The sequence below is a fragment of the Coenobita brevimanus genome, chromosome 101 (assembly GCF_032717465.1).
Source record: "Coenobita brevimanus isolate Jiangsu-jjx chromosome 101, ASM3271746v2, whole genome shotgun sequence".
NCBI lineage: Eukaryota > Metazoa > Arthropoda > Malacostraca > Decapoda > Coenobitidae > Coenobita > Coenobita brevimanus.
The window spans coordinates 13,760,729-13,787,173 of NC_137054.1; the positions used below are offsets into that span (position 1 = coordinate 13,760,729).

At 43.3% G+C, this 26,445-nt stretch overlaps 1 protein-coding gene across 1 annotated transcript in view; it reads right to left on the reverse strand.

Moving 5' to 3' along the window:
• The window catches only part of LOC145414938 (uncharacterized), a 46,791-nt gene that overhangs the window by 2,858 nt on the left and 17,488 nt on the right, over positions 1 to 26,445 (reverse strand). Inside the window, exons 3-9 of the mRNA XM_080284350.1 lie at positions 13,255 to 13,290; positions 11,308 to 11,655; positions 6,797 to 7,083; positions 5,936 to 6,109; positions 5,062 to 5,212; positions 4,577 to 4,687; positions 358 to 535 (exon numbers count right to left, since the gene is read on the reverse strand). Coding sequence (XP_080140476.1) covers positions 358 to 535; positions 4,577 to 4,687; positions 5,062 to 5,212; positions 5,936 to 6,109; positions 6,797 to 7,083; positions 11,308 to 11,655; positions 13,255 to 13,290 — 1,285 coding nt within the window. The remainder of the gene's footprint in view (positions 1 to 357; positions 536 to 4,576; positions 4,688 to 5,061; positions 5,213 to 5,935; positions 6,110 to 6,796; positions 7,084 to 11,307; positions 11,656 to 13,254; positions 13,291 to 26,445) is intronic.

Here is a 26,445-nt window from a genome sequence, read left to right on the forward strand (position 1 = left end):
GGCCTTCTAACACCATTTTCTTTGTGATATTTTTTCCATGTTACACCATTTTAATCGCTTGCATGTTGCGTATATTTTTGTTAGACGGACATAGTCTTTCTAGATATCAGAAGCATCCAGGAATGAATCGGGAAAAGAGGGTAGGTAGTTAGGTAGCCTCTAAACGACGATACTACGGCTCTGTGTACCACAAGGAAAGGGTTCACAACCTGGGTATAATGGGTACGCAGAGGGTACACGGTTTGGGTCTTTACTGTACGTCTGCATGTTATTTTGATTTTCTATTATATCCGTTCGGTATCGTTTGTTTCAACCAAGAACTATAATACTTCAAGCAAAGCCACATTTCCTACTTACGGCACCATACAGTGAGCGGCGGTAAGTACATGTCGGTCAGTAATAAGGGTTCCGCCGCAATACTGGGTGTTGCCCGACCGACGCAGGAACGCCGCCATCCACGGCCAGTCCTTAGGGTCCGCAGGGGCCCCTCCTACGATGCGGTTGAACAGAGACTTCTTTGGGTTGATGCCGCAGCCTGTGAGGGGAAGGGAGGGAGAGAAGTTGTAAGGGGAAGAAAAGATGTGATTACACCCTTTTCACTTCAACTTAGTCTAAAATTGTCCTTTCCATCTTGAATGCTGAGTTGTAACAGTGGATTAACACGAGAAAATGATGCTAGTCACGAAACCGTGCGATAGAAAGATGTCTAGCAGTGTCTTACCATACTTCCTTATCCTCCCCAAAAGGAGGATGGTGGACTACAGAAGCGCATTTGAAGCCTGTAGTCCACTGGTTAAACATTTCAGTTGAATCTGGGATTACAACATCAAACACTACTACTTCTTCCTCTACTACTACCACTACAACTTTTATTACAACTACTATGCCGCGGCCGCAGCCGTCGCCGCCGCCGACGACAGCTGCTACCACTCTGCCAGTGATCTGCGTGAAATACTTCGCAAAAGGACGAAAATCTGGCCCAGATTAAGGTGAAAGAACTATAGATGCAGCTGGAGTTGCCACTTATTATTCCCGTAATTTGTTTCTCGTCGTCACGCATGTTTTCCCCTCGGGTTTATAAAAGGCCTTGGTTTGGTAACACCTCTCCTACGATTTATTCCACATTTTAAACCTCCCTGTCATGTTTAGCGTTAACGAAAACCATGTCGATAACGATATAAATAACGTACGAGAGATGCTAAGGTAGAATATGCCAAACTGTAGCTAAAACATGGGTGTAATGAAATCTCTTATGCTACTTATTCATTTTCTTACATTGTCTTATTGGCTCAGTTAAACTCTCTCTCTCTCTTTCTCTCTCTCTCTCTCAAAATTTATAACAACGAAAGGGTTCATCGACGTAGATTGTAATCACCTCAGTTATCTGTGAATTCATAATGATCATCAAATCATCGTCACTATCATCACAATCATCATTACCTTGATTTCCACTAAATGTAAAATTAGGGGGAGCAGCCAACTTCTCGTGCAATTTATTTATGAGGAATTGACGACGAATATTGCAATACCACGAGGAGGGGTTACATTAATGCCTGTGTGGACAGTTAATAAGGCGGATGATCAGTTTCTGCCAGATCTAGAAAATGACCCATATTATTCGGTTTATATCCCAGGAGCCCGGTGCACAGGAGGTGTGTGTGTTCAGTAAGCATCCGGACTGTTCAGTGATTCAAGGAAACAGCAAGTGGAAATGTTCAACGTGCTTGTATGCTAAGTCTAGACTTCGCTTGTATATTTAGGTACAGACACAGCATGGACTATGAGTTGCCAATTTAGCGTGTTTTCCCGCTGGATCTAGATTTATTCATTTCTATTGTCGGTATTTATTTTTTATTTTAGCAGGAAGTAATCCAGCGATTTCCTGGATTATATACAAATTTTTAACTATATTCCAAGTCACAGCCCCTTTTCTACTATTTTCTGGAAGATTGTGTATTCAGCAGCATTCTAGCGGTATTTGTGAAGTCGGTTCTGTTTACAACTTTACATCATCGTCAGTTCACTGTGGTTATCTTGAGGGCCAGACGTGCATTTAGCGATTTTCATAATGTCTGGGAGTACCGAGCAATACGTGTGCCCCAGCATTCACAACTCGTACAGCAATTTTTGGTTAAATATGGAACTGGAATACCACAACTGCGGCAGCCATCTTATTCCCTGGTTCTGCTCCGTGTGACGTTTTGTTTTCAAAGACTCAAGGTAGCTCTGAAAGTATGTAGATTCAAGTCAGCCAAGGACACTAAACACAGTTCGACGAGGACATTGTTGGATATCGTGAAAGAGGAATTCGTGAACAGTTTCCAGCAAATGAAACAACGGATGAAGTATGTGGCTGCGGGAGGGAACTACTTGACGGTGACAAGACTCTTTACCAGTAAGTACCATGCGCTTCATGTATCGACTTTGTGTACATACGGATAGCTGCTGAACACACTTCGTAAATATCAGTTGCTGAAGAGTGACGCCTTCTTATGGTGGGACCAGTATAACAGGTCGGTAGAATTGCCCGATTATGTCCCTCAACTCCCTCCCTTTCCCAAAAGGAAGATGGGCTGCAGGAGAAAGGCAATTTCAGGCTGCAGCCGGCCGGGTTTACGTTCAGATGAGCCCGGGATTACAGAAACAACGACAGTAATAAACTTCCCTGAGTTTCAGGCATGTGGAAGATTCTTCACATTTTCATCATAATTTTTTGTTGATGTTTTTAGTCAGATTCGCTTATGGTGCTGTAGTGTCAGCGTTTCTCCCATTTATTTCCCCCCCCCCCATATTTTATACTTCAAATTGTCCTCAGCACATTTGTTGTTTTAATATTGCCTTAGTGCCACATGGTCTTTATTGCCTGGCACTAGTTATGTAATATTCACAGTTAAAGTAGAATGAACAATAACGTGAAAAAAGCCAAAGTTTTTTCAGACAAACTGCAACTGCAGGAGAGCTCCCATCAACAAATGATACAAATTTAATGTCAGGGATAGCTTTCATAATTGCATAATTAATTTTTGACACCCAGGTTCTTCGGAAATAACATTTGTTTCCAAAGATTGTATAATTCACCCAAAATTCTGTTTAAATAACATTACTAAGTACACAATAGGTTGGCGGTTGCGTCCTACTGAGGACAGTGGTCAATTTGGAGTTTCGGACCGGAAACTCATTCGTCCCTAAATCGTTCCAATTATTTAGGTTAGATAAATTAAGTTTAGTTAAGGTTGATTGGGTTAGGTTAGGTTAAGTTGTTAGATGATGTTAGGTTGTAATTAGGTTAGGTTAGGGACGAACATTTAATGACGGATTGATTTTGAAGTCGAATCAACCTCAAAGTCTGACATGGTGGGAGGCGGCTTGCCACAATTTGCGTGTTAGCTAAATTGGTGACGGTAAATTGTGGATATCTTCAAAACTGTGCATTTCTGGAAATTTTTGAAACCATTACAATGATAATTGAGTTATAGTTTATTGAGGAAAGAAATTACAATTTAAATTTTATGCATGGGAGCTCTCCTGCAGTTTCACATATTTTAGATCAGGGGTGGGGAACCTTTCTATTAAGGGCCATTAGGATATTTTTAGCATCATTCGCGGGCCGTACAAAATTATCAACTTAAAATCAACTGTAGCCCAGTACATTATATATATATATATATATATATATATATATATATATATATATATATATATATATATATATATATATATATATATATATATATACACACACACACACACTCACACGATGTAGTGCTGCTGTCGAGTGTCTGCCCATTCCTCTCCTCAATCCTTCTCTCCTTCCATCCTCTTCTGTCTTCCTTTACTTCATTCTTTCCTGGTCCTTCTGCCTATGGGTAACTTTACACTTCCTCTTGTCTTTCTTTCCTTCATTCTTTCCTCTTCCTTCTGCCTGTGGGTGACTCTACACTGAGTGACAAGCCAAATGGTTTCCTGTACACCAGGAAACCATTTACTACGCTGGGTGGTAACCATATAACCAAATTTTGGCGCCTGGTGGTTTAGTGAGTAATTATTGCGCTCCAATCGGATTGAGCCGGTGAAGGTTTATATCCAAGGGATGGTTGGGGTTGCTTGCTCATGTAATGCCACTCAGGGATGAGTGAGGCTGGTCACTCTCATCTTAAATGTCGGGACCAACTGCATAGCCCCGGACTCCTACGCTCCTCATGGGGCAATGTAGGATTGGATGATGGATGGATGGATATATATATATATATATATATATATATATATATATATATATATATATATATATATATATATATATATATTCGTTCATTAGTTTATGAAATTGCATTTATGAATTGCCTCGCGGGCCTGAGCAAATCTTGCTGGCCTTATACGGCCCGGAGGCCGAACGTTCCCCATCCCTGTTTTAGGTGATGATAACTGACTGCCACTGAGGCAACTTGGCCGAAAAATTTTGCGAAAATCAATAAATGCAACCCCAGGTACCAAAATATACTGTAGGTGAAGAGAGACAAGGGGGGGCAACAAACTTTGTCCAACAGTCTTACCGGTCGAAGAGAATACTGCGACTCACCTGCCCCTGGGTTAGGTGGCTGTGGTGGTTGAGTGGGTGGCTGTGGTCGTTGGGTTGGGGGTGTCGGGGCCAGGGTGGGGCGGGTGGGAGGTGGGGTAGGACGCTGAATGACTGAAACATTAAAAAGATATGAGAATGATTAGTGCATGAACTATGGAAAATCATTTATAGCTAAAATAGGTAGTAAACAAATGAAATAACAGTTAATTAGGGGTGGAACAGCGTTTAATAAGCGATGAACAGAGCCGACGAAAGGACATATATTTACACTTATCAACCTAACCTAGTTAAAAGTAGGTAAACATCCTCACTCAGAAAATTATACATAATTCAGAACATTTTCTCGGAAAAAAACAACAAAAAAATGTTCAGCAACTTTCATCACCAATAAAAAAGAAAAAGCAGCGCCTGACAGGAAAAATCAGCAGACCATACACAGATAGATAAATAGGTAAGTAAATAAATAAACTAGACCAAATCCTCACTCTGGCAGAATTGACCGTTGACGAGTGTGAATCCTTGTTGGCACTGGCACTCGAAGGAACCTTCGGTATTGAGGCAGATCTGTTGGCATCCTCCGTTGTTGAACTGGCACTCGTTCAGGTCCTGGCACGTCCGTCTGTCCCTCTGCAACACCTACAGGACGTACAGTGACGGTCAATAGTTCGTTTACACCGCCTCGAAGCCTTGTCACAAATTAGCGAGATCCTGTTATACTAATGAATGATAATTAGATTGGACAAATTTCTTATATCGCGAAGTCCCTGTTATATGACGGTCATTCATGGAGCACTGGTAATTGTTGGATGTGATTATCGTGCATCCTACATGACAAGGCAGTCTTTGCCGACTGCCCTGTCATGTAGGATGACGTTGGTCTTCCAGAAATTACCGTAAAAAATTATGAGACTCCACACCTTCGTCACTGGATTTAATAATGCGTTGTAATGATAGGTTATATAGCATTACTTTTCACTGTACATATGGTTAGCAATGACGGAGAGGCCAGACAGTATAATTACCTTTCACTCTAGGATACATTACAAAGTGCAGTTACCAGTGACATAGAGGCTTAACAGTATATTTTCATCTCACCGTACATTATAAAGTGCAGTAAGCAGTGATACAGAGAGGTCAGAGAATATAGTTACCCTTCATTGTTCACTGGAGTGCATTAAACAGTGACATTAGGCCTGGCATGTTTTATCTTTGTCATTTGCTTAAAAAACTATCAAAATTTGGGACCATGCTCAAATCTTCGCGCTCGTGGTTTTTAGAATACAACCGTAAGACCTCACGCTTTTGATGTATATTTGTTTTTTACGGAAGATGAGTAGGGAAAAAAAAAAAAAAACTCGCCTTTCCACTCGGGCAAGAGCAGACCGGTCCACGCGGGGAGCTGGTGCAGGTGTCGCTACAGCCGCCGTTGTTGCTGGTACACTGGTCCACCGCTAGGCAGGATTTCCCGTCCCTCCCGAGAGCAAACCCTGGCTGACAGAAGCACGTCACGCCTTGCTGGGACTGCGAACAAATCTGAAACGAGCAGACAGATGAAAACAGTTGAAGGCATATTAAAAAAAAAAAGAAAAAAAGAAAAAAGGATGAAGACATGTGAAGATGCGCCGTATTGTTATCGAAGTACTTTAGGAGCTAGATAATGCTGTATGGATCTGGAGATTTCGTACCATATCTTCCTTAGTGAATTATTTTGCATATTATATCTTAACATTATCTTGTGTTTTGTTTGCAGTTTAATATCTATGGTTTTCATAAGTAACATACAAAAGGATATTGAGGTGTAATGTGCAGAATAAATCGCTAAGAAAGAAGTGTTACGAACTCTTCAAAGCCACTTGGAATACGACCTTGTTACCGAAGTGCTTTATTGTTATTTATTTGTTTATTAGGAATGGAGTTGTAAGTATAGTATACTTTTTCCCTAACCCTTTCAGTCTTGTGACGCCTTCGTATTTACCGACTCCCTGCTTAACTCTCACATTGTCTAAGCTTCTCTAGTATTCTGTTCCAGTTAATGACGGACGATTTTATTCAGCTGAGACTGAGTCATAGGAGCCTGAGTGTTGACAGTAGCACCACAGAGCCTCACATGATACGTAAACATCTAGTACTGTATTCCAAATAGGACCAATCAGTTTTATTCAATTAAGAGTAAGTCAGATGAGCCTGAAATGTAAAAAAAAAAAAAAAAAATCTATATACCTGTTGACACCCGCCATTGTTAACGGCACAGGTTTCAGGCTGGCCGCCGGAACAGGAGCGACCGTCGGGCTGCAAGGAGCCTCCGCTGAGGCAGCCACAGGTGAAGGAGCCGGGGACGTTGACGCATTCCTCCTGACAGCGGCCGTTGTTGCGCTGGCACTCGTCGATGTCGGTGCAAGATTTTCGGTCTTGCGCCAGGCGGTACCCGTTGCGGCACGAACAACGAACGTCGCCTCGTCTGCGCGGTCGGCAGTTGTGCTCGCAGCCGCCGTTTTGATTTGCGCAGCCTGGAGGAAATGAGGAAGGGGTGAGAAGGATTGCAATAATGCCTGTCGACTGCATGTATTGTCAGTAAGGCAGATAATAGTAGTCTGCAAATATCAGCCGGTGTGAGACCAAAAGGTCGAAATCTGGATGTCAAAGCTGTAATTTTGCACAGTGACCCGGGAGACCTGGTGGATACCCCATAAAAAAAGTCCCGAAGATTCCCATTTTTTTTTTTCCAAAATTCAAGATGGCCACCACACCGATGACCCAAATTGGCTAAATCATGGAATCGGCATAGCTAGTAAATTATTGCATTTAGGATATTGTTTTTGGTGTCAAATCCATTGTTTTCTGACTCAAGGAATCCAATGAAGGCAAACTTAATTACCTTCAGTGATTTCTTATAAGCATAAATCCAATATGGCATCCCGCACAGTAATCTTTCCAACTTCCTGATATGAAAGTCATGAGCAAGTGTGGAGGACTATACGCAGAGGGTAGCATATGGTGAGTGGGCACTCATTCTCGAGCCCTGCGTACCTGTTTACTCAGCGTTCAAGCGATAGCCCCTGTCCTACTCACTTCTCTTGGTGTTTTGGACCATGTTCATACTGAATCCCTCCACCATATATGGGATGACCATCTCCATGAGAATATATCCCATAAGGACGCCCTTTCAACCAGTGAGGTGTTTCAAGTCAGCCACATCCCGGAGAAAGAACCCGAGAAAATGCGGAGTCTTAGTCGAACAGCCAAGCTGTGGATTCAGCACTTTGATCGCGAGCTCACTTTCCTTCGTTTCATCCTGGCTGAGCGGTCAGGTGACTGGGCCCTTCACATTGTGAGTGTGTGGATGTTGCCAACTTTCCTCGCTGCCGGTCACCTCTCATACGCGAAGTCAGCTCAGTTATACCTTCAGGAGATGGAGCATCTCGAGGAACTGCTGCCTGCTGAGGTCTTTTAGAAGTGCACTGCTTAAGGATACTTCACCATCCGCCAGACAAACAAGTTCTGGTCTGGAATATGTACCGACATGACCATTGGGCAAGTCTTGATGAAGGTGATGAAGGTTCAAGAAGGCTTGACAAGACGGCGTGGAATCACAACTCTACACTGGTTTACGTCATCTGCGCTCTTCCCCCATGCATCCCCATCATGGAGGCCCTCGAGAGCCTATCAGGAACGTCCTCAGCGTCAACTGAGCAGCATGGGGATCACAAGGATCACGAGGAACTTCGACCAGCCCGCCAAGAATGGGACGCTACAGATCTCGTTAGATTTATCAGTTGGCTGAAGGCGCACAACCACTTTGATGCAAGGTATAAAAATAAGCTGATTTCAGTGTTCATTGGCATCTCTGCCGATGACACCATCATCTTTGATCGACTGGGCGAAGTCGGGAGCAAGCATCATTCAAAAGAGATGGTAGGAAAGAGCTTTGCACAGATGACTCTGAAGTGTTGTGCGAAGGTTGTGCCACTTTCTGCCATGACGTCTACCATCAAAGTGAGAAGTGAAGCGGTTGTGTTCAGTCAGCAGCAGATGTTAAATAGGGTTTTGGCAGTTCTTCAGTCAGGTTCTGAGTGGAAAAATTTCACCCAGTACGAATTGGTAAACTATGCCTCAACTCTCTTTGACAATTTTTCAATGAGGAAGACTGTCAAATCTGACCTAGCGCAGTCTCTAAAGCTTAATAAACATATCGTCACAGAGAATGTCTCATCATCTGTGACCATCATTGACGGCGGCCATCTACTTCATGAGGTGGTCTGGCCAACCCATCTCACATATGTAAAGGCGTTGTCGAGTAATACATCATGAGTCACTACAGTCAGGTGAGGTTGTCGACCTATACATGAAATATATCAGTCACTACAGTCAGGTGAGGATCATCGTCGTCTTTGATGGCTGGTGGGAAAAGCAGACCACCAAGTCACTGGAGCAGTGCAAGCGAGCAAGGAGCAAGACCTATGTAGATTTTAATCTACTGTTAGATGCACAGACCACAACGTCACAACAAGAATTACTCAATAATTCTCACAACAAGACTGCTCTCATCAGTGAGCTTACCAAAGCCCTGTTGTCGAGAGGTGCAGAGGTGAATCAAGCTTCAGCTGCTGCGGACCTCAAAATTGCTTTGTTGACTGTGGCTGCTGCTGAGACAAGTGGACCAGTTCACATGGTGTCCCGTGACGTCGATGTTCTTGTTATCTTGTTGGCAAGACTGAGTAGCGAGGAGGTCATTGTGGTTTAGCCTCAGCCATGTAAGCCATCTAAACTTATTAGTATGCAGCTGGTGAAGACATACCTGCGGCCTGACCTCTGTGTTGTCCTGCTGCCTCTACATGCGATGACGGGGTGCGGTACCACCAGTGCTTCTTTTTGCATTAGCAAGAAAATGCCCCTCATGTTTGCGAAACGCAGTGAAGAGCTCCGCTCTTGCATAGCCACCTTCAACAGCAAGGGAAGTGACAAAGCTAGCATTGCCGAAGCTGGAGAGAATTTGATGTTGTTGATGTACAACGTGAAAAAATTCACAAGTCTTGATAAGGCGAGATACTTCTGCCTCAAACAGACGATTGCTCACACGGGACTTTCATCTAAAACCAAACTTAACACCCTTCCTCCAACAAGTAGTTCTGCAAAGATGCACTCCTTCCATTGTGTTCCTGCAAGTCCAGTAATGGTATGGCAATGATCTTGATCCTTTTTAGATATTGGGTGGGAACAGCGGGCTGGCAATCTGTTCCCTATCGGTTCTGATCGTGCTGCTGCTCCAGAGCGGTGCTCAGCATGATATTTTGTGACTGTAAAGCGGAGTACAAAGAAAATTTAGCTTGCCGAAGTAGGAAGGCTAACGAAGCATGCAATGTTATGTGTGGAGGCTGTGTGGCTTTCTCCTGTACAGATGTGTCTGATGATGACATGGAGCATGATGCAGATTGATTCTTTAGCCATCTTAAACATTTTAGCCACGCTTAGTTCTTGCAGGAAGTTTCCTCCATAGTTGATTGTGGTTAAAATGTATTTCCCCATAATAACCGTTGGCTAAACTTATTGCTAAGTGTATGGTGTGGTAATATTCAATGTTGAACCCAATGAAACCGATATTATTGTTGCTCACAAAATTATATGTTGCTCTGCTCCATGACCGATAAACGTTTTGTGTGGTACTCATACACTTGTATAGCTAATTGATTCCTTGTATCATGAACCCTGGGTATAGCAACGAACAGCACCTTTAGTGTTGATCGATTACTGAAATATTACTCTTTAAAGATTTCCGTTATTAGGCAGTATGTCATACTGAACTTACTCTTATAAGAAATGACTGGAAGTACCGGTAATTGATTTTGCCCTCATTGGATTCCTTGGGTCAGAAAACATGGGATTGGGCGCTAAAAGCAATATCCTAAGGGCAATAGTTTACTAGCTAGCTGTGCCGATTCCATGATTTAGCTAATTTGGGGTACTGGTGTGGTGGCCATCTTGAAATATTAAAAGAAAAAAAAAAAAAAACTGAGAATCTTCGGGACTTTTTTATGGGATATCTACCATGTCTTCCGGGTGACTGTGCAATAATTCAGCCTTGACACCCATATTTCGACTCCAAATCCTAAATACAGTGGACTATGAATGGTAATGTCTAAACTTCCCATAAATAAGACTCGGAACAATCGAATTTACATTCGAGTTCCCAGGACTGCTGGGTGAACAAAGCAGAGTTTGTCTATGAGTCTGACCGGCGCAAAAGTGTAAAGGGGGGGGGGTGTTGGAATTGGTGGCGCTTACTTGCTAAATTATCACCATAGCTTTTATTACCATACTTGTAACTTTCTTCACTGTCACACACCGTCATGCTCATCACTTCACGCTCAACCACAATTCATACATGCACTCCTCCCCCCCTTCTCTCTGTCTGCCTGCCTGCCTGTCTGTCTGTCTGTCTCTGTCTCTGTCTGTCTGTCTGTCTCTCTGTCTCTCTGTCTCTCTGTCTGTCTGTCTGTCTCTCTCTCTCTCTCTCTCTCTTAGCTCCACATCCCTACCAGCATGTTCCTGCATACAGCATATACTTCAAGTTAATGTTTTCTTGTATCAAATGTATGTCGCTTATAACCCTGTTACAAAAATGCGGCACATTATAAACTCCATTAAAGAACAGTACCCCTAATAGGCTGTATCATTAAGAGGTGCTAGCAACTCTCCAAAGCTTACGAAAACACGACTCACCACCCAGAACTTACCACCCTGACCCAGTGATATCCCGATGCCACTCTGACCCCCGGTGACTTGGATGGGTAGACCACCGATATTGATGTTGCCGATCACGCCTTGGCCTGGTCTGTTGCCCTGGCCTTGTCCTTGACCTGGTCTGTTGCCCTGGCCCTGTCCTTGGCCTGGTCTGTTGCCCTGGCCTTGTCCTTGTCCTTGCCCTTGTCCCTGGCCTGGTCTGATAATGCCGCCTAGGAGGGAACCGATGAGTCCTAGTGGGTTGTTGTTGTTGTTGTTGTTGTTGGGGTTGGGGTTGGGGTTGTTGTCCTCCCTGCCTCCTTGGTTGTTGTTGAAGTTCGGGATGCCGAAGCTGATGCCCACTGCAGGGACAAGTGGAGGGGAAAGAGAAAACGGTAAAGACCCAATTGGTAAACAAACACTGGACATCTTCAGCCATATACAGTAGCTAGTTGCCTCTAGTAATCGCAGAGCTCTTTTTAAATACAATAAACCCCTTCATTACGAGACGTCTTACTTTAGAAATTTGAAACCACCTGGAAGAATCTAAAATTAGGTGTAAATAAACCTAATGGGAAGGGGGTAATGGAGATACCTTTCACTGTGTGGAGTCTCCTGTGCTTAAGGAACCCGTTTGGAAGTAGAATTAAGAGAAATAATTGTGCTGAAGGGGTAAGCTCATACAATTTGTGTCGCTGGTTGATGTAAAGCATTACTGGAACATCCTTGTACTTTAAATAGCCACACAAACCACAAAGCTAAATGGTTGCTCTGCTGATGCGACACTACCTCGGCAAAAGTTGTCCAGTCTGTTTACACGTGATTGTGGATAATATTTGCTGTGATAATCATCGTTTGGCTGCATTACCACACTCTGGAAGGCAAATATAATGCAAAAAGAATATCCCTTTATATTTTAGGACTAATTATTTTTGTAGAGATATAGTTATAATTGAGGAACCTGAAAATAGCAAGTGTTCATTCATGCAGTTTTCTTTAAGCGTGGACTCTTTAAATTTGACGCAATGCTGAAGCTTAAGCACATAGTTTAATTTTCATTTAAGGAGAGACAGCAACTTAGAGTCAGCAGGGGAGGCTCATTATTCGTACAGATCATGCAGGTTGGATGTGAACTAGGCAGAACGCATGCAACATTGAAATACAGAGCGTCATCTAAGAACGCAACAGGACACGCAGACAAGCCAAGCAGACAGAACAGTGTTAGGATATCAAAAACACAACACACAAACAAGGCCGTCTTTAGGTATTAGGCTAAAAAGACACATACTAATTTACAAGACATAACAGGGATGAAAATAACGTTCCTTGGAAGGAAGGTAGAGCAAGATACTTTGCGTAAATACATTGAAAGAATTGCTTGGTGTAGTTAGGTCAGTGTCTCTCTCTCTCTCTCTCTCTCACACACACACACACACACACACACACACACACACACACACACACACACACACACACACACACACACACACACACACACACACACACACACACACACACACACACACATACACACACACAGATCACATGCCACCACAGAGAAGTTACAATCACCAAAGCAATCTACAAGCCATTAAACATAGAAGGTTCTAAAGAGTGCAGGAAATTGTAATGTGCAGTTGCGTTTTTCAGGCTAGGCCTACAGATACAAGCATCTATCTATCTATCTATTGCCAGACGCCTCAATCCCGTTTGGGGTGGCCACAAACAAATCGCCTCCAAGTCGCCCTGTCCCCCGCCATTTCACAAGCATAAAAAGACTAATTCGACATGGTATAGGAATGGGCGGTGCAGGGCAGGAAGGGGTTGGAAGAGGAGGGCAGGGCAAGGAGGGACAAATTTAGGACAGGACATGACAAAGCAGTGCTAGGCAGGACAACGCATGACAGGACAGGACTAAAGGAAGAGGCTAACAAGACAACATGCACTCATTGCATCATTACCGTTGCCGAACTGCAGCTGAGGAAAGGCGAAGCGCGCTGAAAAACCAACAGGAGGTTAGCAAATGGCCAGGCTGAGCACCCGGATATATATAATAACATACAATAGGTCAGACGGCTTTATCGTGGAATTAGGAGACTCCAGCCCACTCTTCCTTACAATTTTTTATCTTCATATATTGAGCAAGTTAGTATTATCTCGTATGACTTGTTTATGTAGTTTGTTGATATTGAGATAAATAACATACAAAAGATCAGTAGTGACTTTGTTACCAGATATATCTCCTAGAGCTGCATAAAATTTTTCCTGCCGAATAAGGAAGTAAGAGGTGCTGAGCTTTCTTAGTCCACAGGAACATGAACCAGAGAATTATGTACTGAATGTGAAATTGCTTGTAATGTCACACCCTAACAACGGTTAGGTGAAAAAAGGTGAGCACAGTGACACCCATAAATTAGTCAGACGCAGATGTAAGTTATACTGATTAAGTACTGATCAGCATGTAGTCTTAGTCGTATGTACAGTATATTCAGAAAATAAGCGATGAAATTTGCATTGGTAAGTAGCAGAAACATACATTTAAATACTTCCAGTGACCAGGTGCTTTTGTTTGTCTTTGTACACGAGTCATAAGTCGATTTGAAATTATCACATTAAATTTTCACTTTGCTTTCATTCCAAGGCTTTTAAGATAAACATAGGTCAATGGTTTAATGTGTTTTATCACAGACTGACATTATAGCCTCTGTAGTTATTGTTTTAAATACAGGGTGATGTGTACTGCATCCCATAACTTGTGTGATGCTGGGATCGCTCAGTCTGCCAGTGTGTGGAGGGCAGACATTCTGGCTGCCTCATGACAACTAATCAGCCATGCAAACACTGGGCGCAAAAAAGCAAGCACCATAAAGCATGAAAAAGTACTGGGGGAAAAAAATCATGCAGGGTATACACTGGTATCGCAGACTGCTCTGTCCCCGCAACACATTGAGGTCGCGCAGTATAGTGTATCGTATCGGATTGTTTATAAAAGATCCAACATGCTTACATGCGTCGGCCGTAGTCATCTAATGGCAATGTCCACGCTGCTCGATCTCTGGGCCACTGGCAGCCTTTCTATTCAGTCTCTTTTACCTGAGGTCACACTCTAAGACTTCGTCCCAGGTCTTTTTCGGTCTGCCTCTCGCAACCCAACTCCGACGTGCACAGTTGTTACCCTCCTCACCCAGTTGTCATCCTCCATGCCCTAACCATCTCAGTCTACCCCTCCTCATCACAACAGCAATACACTTCAGTCCCATCTTTTCCTCAGCTTTTCAGTTGTTGAGAGGAAGGATGGGACTATGGTATATTAGTACCGTATATAGGCCATTCTGCTCCAAGTTCCTGAACGACATCACTGTAATTTGTTTGTTTTCATCTGTCTGAACTGGGTCATTCCAACAACTTGATCACCAAGTCGTGATTACATGAAATTTCTGTGAACCTGCATGTAAGTTATGAGGTAGGAATGAGGCTTGTTAGTTATAGGTCAGATCAATCCTCTAATCTGATTACACTTGGCCCTCAACTGAGCTGAAAGGAGTTAGGGATTTTCGTGTCGTTTGGAAAGTAAGCGTACTCTAGAAGTGTATTGTGCGATATTTTACGAACTGATATGGAAGGTACAGTAAGTGATATTCGATATTTACTGTGATTTTGTTTTGGTGTGCCTGTTCAGTAAGCATTTGATAAACTGAGTCATATGCGGTACAATTATCATGAAATCCAGAAGAGAGAGAGAGAGAGAGAGAGATCTTTTTACCTATGACAAAATCAAACTATTCTGTTATCATTTTTACCGCCTGAATGTTGAAAGTCGGGGAGGAAGATATTCAACTCAGATAATAGACTTGGGGCCTATTTATAAACTCACAAGCTTAATTTACATATAAAATTATTTGTATATACGTTTGTTTCACACTTACAGCAACCACATACGTCACAATCCACGCAGAGTGAATATTTGAAAGAAAGAAAAGGACAGCCAGACAAGTATATTAATTTTCTGGGAATAACTGACTGCTGTGGAGAATTCCTTATCCCACTATGCCCTTTTTACTCTAACTTGGCCTAAAATTGCCATCTCTCCACCTTGAATGCACAGTTGTAGTACCAGTAACAGATTAATGCTGGAATGTGATGTTAGTCACGAAGAAGTACTGTAGAAAGGATGTAGAGCTGCTGCAAATGAGCGACATGAAATAAGCTGCAGAAGGATGAAGAAGGATGAAAGTCTTGGCCAAGTAAAGGTAAAAGGAGTATAGTTTGGATTCTTAATATACAGAACCCCTGACTTGGCGCGATAAAAACTAAAAACTTGATGACGATGATGATAATGATAATGATGATGATGATAATGATGTACTTCTAACCCTTTCAGCCAGAGGACGTAATTATTATTATTATATGCTTGCTGCTACCAGACGATTTCGTTCAAGTCGAGGAAAGACTTTTCAAACGAAGGGTTAGGTGTAAAAATTCAGTAATATCCTAACTTTTAACAATCGTCGGGTAAAAACAAAAATATAATGATGATGACGTGCTAGGGCTTAGGGGTTCATGCGTTTTGTTTTCTTGGTCGTGTGTGTGTGTGTGTGTGTGTGTGTGTGTGTGTGTGTGTGTGTGTGTGAGAGAGAGAGAGAGAGAGAGATTGGCGGTCTCCTCCAATGATGTTTTTTGTCAGTCGTCGGGTATATCAAAGATTGCCTAATATAGCGTATACTCTCTCATGCTTCCTCGCTATTCTCCTTCATTTTTCTTTTTCCTCCTCCTCCTCCTCCTCCTCCTCATCATCATCATCATCATCATTATATCCTCCTCCTCCTGCTCCTTATCAACATCATCATTTTCATTATCATCACTTGTCCTTTCCTCATCTCTCTAGTCATCGCAATATCTTCCTCGTCTCCCTCTTTCTCTTCTTCTTCCTTCCCCCCCTCTCCTCTTCCTCCATCTTTCTAATCATCGTAATTTCTTCCTCTTCCCCCTCTTTCTCTCCCCCTCCTCCTCCTCTGTATCATCATCATCATCATCATCATTTTCATTATCATCACTTGTCCTTTCCTCATCTTTCCAATCATCGTAATTTCCTCCTCCTCCTCCTCCAGCATAGCATTCGTTTTTATCTAGTTACTATTCTCCCGCATTTGGTCTGATCAGTTGATCAGGTCAGGTGCGGGTAAGGGGCTGGGTCTATTATGATGTGGCAAGGGTAAACCAGTTCTGCTGTCGGGCCCTGCTGCGGAAGTCGCTGATTGCACTGCGCAGTTGACCCTCGTGCGGTGTGGTGCGGTGAAGATCTGTCCCTTCTCCCCTTTGGGGCAAAGATACGAATAAATGTATATGTCTGGATGAGTAAATTGGGAGTGTGTCGTCCTGTCTCGGCTACCTCCCTTTCCTTGGGGGAAGCAGCCTGGGTATATAGATAGATAGACTATTCCTGAGACTCGCTCACATCATACAACCAGCATCCTAAATAGCCTCTTGTCTCTCTCGCTTTATTATTGCTACCCCCAGACGATTTTACTCAGCTGAAGATGGGAGCTTAGGAGAGGAAGCTATATCTAACCCTTCCAGCTTGAAAAGTCACTCCTAAGCTGAAAAAAAAAAAATCGCCTGGAGGGTGCAAGAATCACCAACAAAAGACAGCGATTGAAGGGGATGAACTGAATAAAATTATCTTGCAGCAATTGAATTAAATGAATGAAACATGAATAAAATCGTCTGCACGTGGCTGGAAGTAATTTTTCACAAAAAATCTTAAGGAAGGACTCATTTGAGGAGGGGGTAAAATGATAGGCGTTCTTAAATAGACAATAAGGTTAGTAGAATGGATGCTGCTCCCCTGAACGGCCGAGTCTCCTGGTATTGCGGTCAGTGTCAATGTCAGGACTTCCCCTCCACACAGGTAGAAAGTTTCCTGGTGTTGCTGCTGGTGTGGGGGTTGTTCCGCCTCGCCTACACTAGCACACAAAAAAACCCATGACGCTGCAGACGGCTATCATGTGCCCTCGCTTCCTGCATAATAATTTTTTATTCCCTTCAGATTGATGATTTTTTCGTATTTTTTCTTGTTACTTCCAGATGATTATATGCAACTCAGGAAGGAGTTCACCCTTTGACCCGTATTCTTGTCGGTTAAGGAAGCTCCCTTATACCCTTTCCTAAGCGATTTATTTTGCTTATTACACCATAATGTCCTCTTCTGTGTTTATAAATCCTACCAATATCGCCAAACTCTGCATAAATGATGTTCAAAACGATAATGACCAGCCATATCCAAAAATAAATCGCTAAGGAAGAGGTGTTAGGGAGACTTCACCGGACGAGAATACTGGCCTTTGTGGCGAGTTTTTGTGAGGTAAATGATGCCGTGTGACGTAATCGGGAAATAAGATACGAAGTTGCTTTATCCTCAACCAAAACGTTAATTGTTGTGATAGTTTTTGACATTTTTGATGATAGTTTTTGACACTTTCGATGACCATGGTTCCTCGAGAGCGTAATTAAATCGTCAGAATTTAGGCGAAATTAGTTGCAAAAATCAGTAGTATGTCGGCTAGTTCATGATTTCTTGTTACGGTCAAGTAATTTTAGTCAGTGTGAGGGAGACATTTTATAGTGAGTGATTTATTATATTAACCACACTAGGTCTTGGTCAGAATCAGATAATTCAAACCGAAGCATAGTTGATGTAGTCCACTAATGTCTTTTGATATTATAAAGTCTTAAGGCACAATAAAGCACGATATGTCAGGGCTATCAATTTAGCTGTGAAATGAAAGAACAGGCTGTTGCAAATAGCAGGCGTATTCTCAGTGGCTGAACATAATTCGTAACACCTCTCCCTCAGCGATTATTCTGGCAGTTGCACCCTTATATTCTGTTATATGTTAAATTATACCGATAAATGGAACGCAACACAGCAGGGAATACTGAGGTGTTGTTACATGCAGGAGAAATCACTGTGGAAGAGACTTATATGAGCGAGTGGACGGACCAACTTAACTAAATGTGTGTGAGTGTGTGTGTGTGTGTGTGTGTGTGTGTGTGTGTGTGTGTGTGTGTATGTGTGTGTGTGTGTGTGTGTGTGTGTGTGTGTGTGTGTGTGTGTGTGTGTAGAGGAAAACAATTATCTACGTACACACACATTAGGAAATTCCATGGCAACTCCTCCATTACTCTTCAGTTGTCCTTCCCACCCACCCCGTACTTCATGACCAGGTACATTGTCCCCCCTCCCCATGATTCCCCTCAGTCCTCTCCCTCTCTTCTCTTCTTTAAAACTCCCATCACCTCTCCTTTCCCCTCACCCCTCTCCCTTCTCAGCCAACCCCTTTCCCCCTCCCTAAAATTCCTTGTCCATCTCATCTCTTTTCCATCTCTCCGTTCTTCCTTTTTACCTTCCTTAACTCCTCTTCCCTTTCTCGTTTGCCTCCATCCCTCCTCCTCTTTTTCCCTTTCTCCCCTCTCTCCATTCTCCTCCTTCCTCTCCTCCCCCTCTCCCTCCGACCCAAGTCTCTCACTCTCGTCCCCCCTGTCGACCACTCCCAGTGCTATCCTGCTGCTCAGATCTTAATAAACTCGTGTGGCGGTAGCAAGAATAATATGAGTAGGCCTATAATGAAAACTTCTGAAAAAAAAAGGAAAAAAAAAGAAAGAAATGAAGAGCAACCGGTATGGCGCGGGGGAAGAATAATTGAGGCTTTATTATTATTATTTTTTATTTTTTATGTTTAAACCCTTCACGACCATGACGGACGATTAATACATTCTTCTTGCTGTTGCCAGACGATTTTCTTCGGCTTGGAACACCTTGATAGTAACTGATTTAATGAGAGCTTGATCTAACCCCTCTAGCTCCAGATTACTTACTTAGGCTGAAGAAAATCGTCTGGAGGTTGCAGTGATGATGATGATGATGGTGATGATGGTGGTGGTGGTGGTGGTGGTGATGATGATGATGATGATGATGATGATGATGATGATGATGATGATAATAGTAATAATAATAATAATAATAATAATAATAATAATAATAATAAAAATACCGTCCACTTGCTGAAGGGTTAACTCGTCATTCCCTCTGCTGGGGACGGAACCTGCTGAGGGACCTGTTTGCCCCGTGGCCCTCACCTTTACTTATTAGTTTATTATTAAGCTTTTATTGTCCTGCCCTCAAAACACACACACACACACACACACACACACACACACACACACACACACACACACACACACACACACACACACACACACACACACACACACACACACACACACACACACACACACACACACACACACACACACACACACACACTCTCTCTCTCTCTCTCTCTCTCTCTCTCTCTCTCTCTCTCCCCCATACACAGCCACATACAAATACGAGATACGTATTCAGATAGCATCCTCTCAGTGTCAGCAAACATCAGTGTAGGTGTTTATTGCCAGGAATGTCGGGAAAAGCCTGACATTGTGGTGAGAATCATCTTCCTACTGCCTCTTTCTCTCTCCCTTCCTGCCTTCCTACCGACCTCTCGCCCTTCTTCCTACCTCTCCCTCTTTCTGACTTACTTCCTTTCTCCCCTCTTCCCTCTGTTCCCCTCTCCTTGCCTCATTCTCCCTCTCCCAGTTTCCCTTCCCCTCTCCCTGTCTCCCCCTCTCCATGGCTGATTCTCCCTCTCTCTACCCCCTCCCCCCCTTGTCTTTTGCGCTGTCTCCTTCTCCTTTCCTTCTCAATTTTCTCCATGCCCTTTTTTTTTTTTTCTCCCTTCCTCTGTCTCCTTGATTTCCTCTCTGCTTCTTCTCCCTCTCCCTGCGTCCTTTTCTCTCTTCCTTTGTACTCCCTGTCTCACCTCCCGGCCCCATACCTGTCTCCTTTCCCCCCCTTCCCGCTGCTCCTTCCTCCTCCCCCTCCCCCTGCAATTGGTTACCTAACTCTCCACCGTGTTGCTGCTCCGACCTAGGTGAGGCCAGGTAGCCCCCGGGAACGCCAGGGGAGAGGAGGGGGAAGCACCAGAGGAGGGGAGGAAAGGGGACGCCAGGTGAGGGGAGGGGGAATCACCAGAGGAGGGGGGAAGGGGACGCCTGGGGAGGGGAGACACCAGGCGAAAGGAAGGAGGAACAAAGGCACTAAGTCCACTTCACACTTTATAATATGGCGACCAGCGTAGCAGTATTAGTGGTGTGAGAGTCCCGTAAAATATTGTAATTTATAACTACCGTAATTTATAGCTTCACAGATTTTGCAGTTGATTTCGCCAGTTACATTGCCCTCGTACATAATTGGATTTGTTACTGGCAGTCACAGGTGTTTCCAGTAAGCTGAATGAACCTCGTCTTGAACTGACTAGAAGGTTGATGTGGTTATACTGAAGTGAACCAATTTAGCAGACTTAATTTTTCGTTGTAGAAAATTCTTGTACTGAAATCCCTAGAAAATTGAGTTTACCCGAAGAATAAGAAATATAGAGAGGAACCAGCCGTACTCTGGCATGTCCTAATTTTAACTCCTTCGACCCGGGCAACATCTTTAGTGTAATTTGCAGCCGCCATACGATTTTCTTTTTAACATGGGAATTCTTTTTGTACAAAAGGGGTCAACACACACACACACACACACACACACACACAGACACACACACACACACACACACACACACACACACACACACACACACACACACACACACACACACACACACACACACACATGAAGTTCGAAAAACGTGTGTATACTGAACTGAATAAAATCATCAGGAGGTAGTAAGAATAATATCAACGAGACATCCTCGGTCTCAGCGGATTAATGGCGAGGCGCACAAGGGAGGGGGGTGTTGAGACTCAAGTAATTTAGTGAATTTAGTGTATTTAGGCGGCTAACTAACCCTTTACCTAACCTCCCTCCTGCCCTCTCATTCCCTTCTGCTTCTTTTGTTTTATTCTTGCTATCTCTTGACGATTTTATGTATAGGGAAGAATTTTGTTGGGAAGGGGGTCAGTGAAATCTATGCTAGTGTCTAATCTAGTTCGAAAAATATCTCCTAAACTTAATAATATCGTCTGGAGGTATGCTAACAAGAAGGAAATTAAAAAGAAACTAATTGATCAGATTAGGAGAGGCTAGTGCATAAGAACATTAGGAAATAGGATCACTGCAGTACGTTGATATTATACTCTTTTCGCCTTTGTTTGGCCCATATTTTCGTCACTCTGCAGCTTATTTGACGTTGCTCAGTGGTAGAGAAAGGCAACACTACGGTTCTACATCCTTTCCATGGCGCTTCTTCGAGACTAGCATCGTATTCTTGTGTTAATCTGTTGTTATAAGTCAGCACTGAAGACGGAGAGATGGTAGTTTTAGGCCAAGTTAAAGTAAAAATGGTATAATACGCAGCTTTTGTCGAAGGGTTCACTACAGTACGCTACAAGGATAAACTGGTTGATTTCGGACATGATACGTAAAATTTTACTGGTTTGTTATATGTACATAGTGTGTGTCGAAAGAAGGAAGGATATTAAGAACGCACGAGTTATATAAGCCTGAGAGCGTTGATAATGGCACCATTTAATTTCTCATGGTCGGAACAACTCTAGTACTCTATTGCAGCTAACGCCATACAATTTTACTTATCTGAGAGTGAGTCATAGGAGCCTGAGAATATTTGGTGAGTCTTCTAAGCCTAAGAGAAACTGGTCCAGTGTCATCTTGAGGGGCTGACGACTTGAGCAACGTGACCGATTATTCTCCTCCTCCTCCTTCTGCTCCTCTTCTTCCTTTTCTTCAACTTCGCGACACGCCTGAGAGCGACAGTGTGGTTTCATGGGACTCACTCCAGCGCAGGTGGTGGTTTTTTGTGCATAGGTATGATGGTTTTTGTTGTTGCGTGTTTCCGTGTGGGACATGCTGGACTGACGGATTATATAAGGAAAACTAAACTATACCACTTGAGGAGAGAGAGAGGGAGAGAGAGGGGGGGGGGGAATAACTCTGAAGCTGAATAAAAATCTGGCGGCATTAAGAGTAAAGTTGTAGAGATCTTGTCTTGAAATGGTTAACCCCTTCACTACGATGACGTCCTTCTTGCCTCATCACTTTCAGGGCGTCCCTTTAACCTCTTCACTAGGAGAACATCTTTATGAAACATGTAGGAAAGGATGGCCCAGTATTCCCGCAGGTTTAGAAAGCTTCCTGGCATCTCTTCCTTCCACCAGTTGTATTTGCATTAAGTATTCACTCCAACACCACACCGCAGTTTATATATATTTTTATTTTTTTTCGGTCCCCCCCCCTCCCAGCACGTTGGCAGAGGATGAAGAGGAGGTTGTTCCAGGGGGGGGGAGGGGGGAGGGGAGAGGGGCCGCATGAGTTTGGGATTATATAGCACCTTACCTAACCTCCCTCCCCCCTCCTCCCCTCTCATTCCATTCTGTTCCACCCAGCCACCCGTTCCATCATACCTTGCCTTTCCACCTGTCCTGCGTACCTGCCTACCCCCCGCTTCTCGCTGCCTACCTACATACCCACTTACCTGCCGCTCCCTACTCAACCACTCCTGTCTTGCATGTACGTAATTGACTTGCTCGGTCTGTGTTTCCCTCAGTCTATGACCTTCAGTTTTTTTTAAACGCAAGGTGTCCAGGTATCTCGAATTAGGCAGATCTTGAGTCTGGGTTTCTTTTGTTTCTTTGGGTGGGATGCGTGTTGAAAAAAACAAAATAAATCACTCTCCACTTCTCCCATCCCAATTCCCACCCTCACATTACCTTATTATCCCTTCCTACCATCCTTGCCGTCCCACATTCCTGTATATTGCACCTCTGACTCCATCCAATCCCACCCTACCCGTCTCTTCCATCCAGTCCCTGCCATCACACCGTACCATTCCCACCCGTCCTACCTTACCATCCTACCCATCTCACCCTCCCACCACCAGTTGCATCCATCTATCCCATTCTGCTCCACACCTCCTCCATGTCATCGCAGCACTCCACCCATTCCACTCCACCACCCTACCACATTATAACCTTCTTACAACCCTTTCCAGCCACACCCTTCACCCCTCCAATCCCACCATTCCATTATCCCACTCTTTCAGACCGCCTACATCCTGTGTCCGTTGATTGTGGTAGGAGTGGTGGTAGTTGTGGTTCTGGTAGAGGTGGCAGTGATGGGGGGTAATTGTGGTGGTGGTGGTGGTAGTGGTGCTATTTATGGTAGTTGTGGTAGTGGTAGTAGTGGAGTGATGGTTGTGGCTGTCAGCAGCAGTGATAGCAAGTGGATGTGGTCGAGTTATGGTAGTGGTAGTGATAGGGATGGTAGCTGGCAGAGGCAGTGGTACGATAGTGGTGATGAGTTTGGTGGTTGCAGTGGTGGAGGTGGTAAAGGAATTGCAGGTGATGATGACAGGGTTTTGGTAGTGGTATCAGTGTGTTGATTGTGGTAGTTGTAATGGTGAAGGTAGTGTGAAAGGAACTGCAGGTAGTGGTGGCAGGGTTATAGCAGTGGTAGTGGTAGTGGTGAAGGTAGTGGTGAAAGGAACCGCAGGTAGTGGTGACTGGATTATAGCAGTGGTAGTGGTAGTTTGTAGTGGTAGCAGTAGTGTGGATGAGGAACCGGTTTTGGGTAGGTGGTGGTGCATGTCAGGCCGCTAACAACAGCTTCAGGCCACACTACATTACCCACACCATCTACACACACACACACACACACACACACACACACACACACACACACACACACACACACACACACACACATCTTTTATCACTGTCACTTGTTTGGATTTATTATTATTATTATTATTATTATTATTATTTATTATTATTATTATTATTATTATTATTATTATTATTACTACTACTACTACTACTACTACTACTACTTTTATTATTATTATTATTTTTATTGTTATTACTACTGCTGTTACTACTATTACTGCTACTACTACTTCTACTACTACTACCACCGGTACTACTACTACTATTTCTCTCTCTCTCTCTCTCTCTCTCTCTCTCTCTCTCTGAGGCTACGTATTTCTTTTCAGCAGTAAGGTTTGGAACGTGTTCGAGGCTAGCAGTTTGTAATGAAAGCGACAGTAAACACAAATGCTATCCAGATTCACAACGTTCCACTGTAGTTTCACCTTTTGCTTTGAGTGACGTAATTTTCGTTTTGTTGTCTGCTTTCCGAAAAAATAAAGACACCAAGTGGCAATTTATGACCCCCCGAAGCTCTAAAGCGCGCCAAAGCTCTAATGCGCGCTCTGTCTTTGTAGGATGGAATGGGGAAGTAGAGCATAGAGTCTTCCCATGTCCTCATCGTATCTAAGATGGTGGGGTTGTCTTGCACGGCTGAGCTGAGATAATGACTCCATTAGGCTCTTCCTTCAGTTGTTCCCCATCACCACCACGTCAGGCCAGGAGGCATCCCAACACTTTTTCCTTACCGATTTATTTTTGGATAGGGCTAGCTGATATTGTTTTGTACATTATTTATGCAGAGTATGGTGAAATTGGAAGGATTTAATTGACACAGAAGAGGATGGTAAGGTGTAGGAAGCGAGATCAATCGCTTAGGAAGATAATAATAATAATAATGATAATAATAATAATAAAAGATAAAGAAACTTGTGAGTCCTAATAGAATGACATCGAAATCATAACAGAAAGGACAATTGATGACTTCAGCACTCGTAGAAATTCAAGCTCAGTCTTGAACGAACGACTCAGATTACAAAGACGACGGTGACTTCTCTACATAGCTTATCCAGGCATGCGTATTCTAGAAGAACGATGCCGAAACGTAAATTAACGCTATGGTAGTGATGACGTCAGATGTGTCCTCCTCCTCCTCCTCCTCCTCCTCTGTGCATTTTCCACACCATAGAGGTAGGATTAGGGTAGAGTCGGCGGGAGAAGGCTCCGGTGAAGCCAGAGAACTGTCAAACGGCCATATTGGTCAAGTCAAGAGGTCACGGCAACACCTACTTGACGAAGAAGATTGCTGTGCACTCCTACCTCTATGGCTGTGCCCATAGAGGTAACAGTCCTAATCCTACCTCCGTGGGTGTGGCCATGAGATTATTAAGCCTTTAATACCTCCAGCTGTGTGTCCACCTGGTATTCTTCAGGGAGAATGCCAGAAACAAAGTAGACTTCATTCTACCTTTGGTTTTAGTTGTAGTTCAGCTGTGGGTGTGAGATGTTCTGTCCTAAGTTGTAACTCACCATCAAATAACCTAAGACTCCAAAAATGCCCACCACCTGTGCCGCATTTGGGTGTAAAGAAAGAGGAGATAAGAAATCTGACCCATCCATTACATTTCACCGGTGAGTATCTTTTGAGTGAATTATAATTTGTAAGTGTACATTATGTATATGACTGGAGTTGGTAAAGTCAAGCTGAATATTATATAGAATAATAGATATAAACTTTTTTCATAATGTGCTGATGTATATTATTTTAAATCATCTATCTGTCTTCCATCCTTCGTTTTACCATATGTTCTTAAATGCTTCCTTTTTTATCGTTCATTAACTACTTTCTTTTCTCCTTCCATTCATAACCTACTTTCTTCCTCATTTTTTCTGTTTGCAACTAAGAAAACACTCGCGCCTGGTCAGCGGAACCAAGTCAGACAGCTGTCAAAGGGGTCGCCGCCATGTTGGTCGTCAGGTCTGTCGGCCTCACTCTGACCTACCCGTGGTTAATCCCTTATGCCGCCTTTACCTACTCCTACCTCTATGTTCCACACTGTCCACAGACACACCGTTTCCTCAGCGTAGCCGTACATGTCGTGCCTTAGTTATTTTTTTATTTGATTATTCGTTTTTCTTTATTACTTTCAGGATATTCAAGCTAGTAGCTTATAGATAAAGTATTATAGAATGTAACTCTTCATTTTCAGTTGTTCCTATGAAATTTCCATGTAAATTTTTCATACTGCATGGTGGTCCTTCTCACTTTTTTTCTACCAGTTTTAACTGGAGGGCTTGGAGGCGGGGGGAGCCTTCTTGCTTTCCTAGCCTTATCCTTCAGCATATAGAATTAGATCTCGTAGTCATAGTCTGCTCTGTAACAAGCAACCTCAAAAGGACCATAAGATCTGTTGCTGTTTACTTTCCTTTGTATTCCTCCTCCTGGGGCA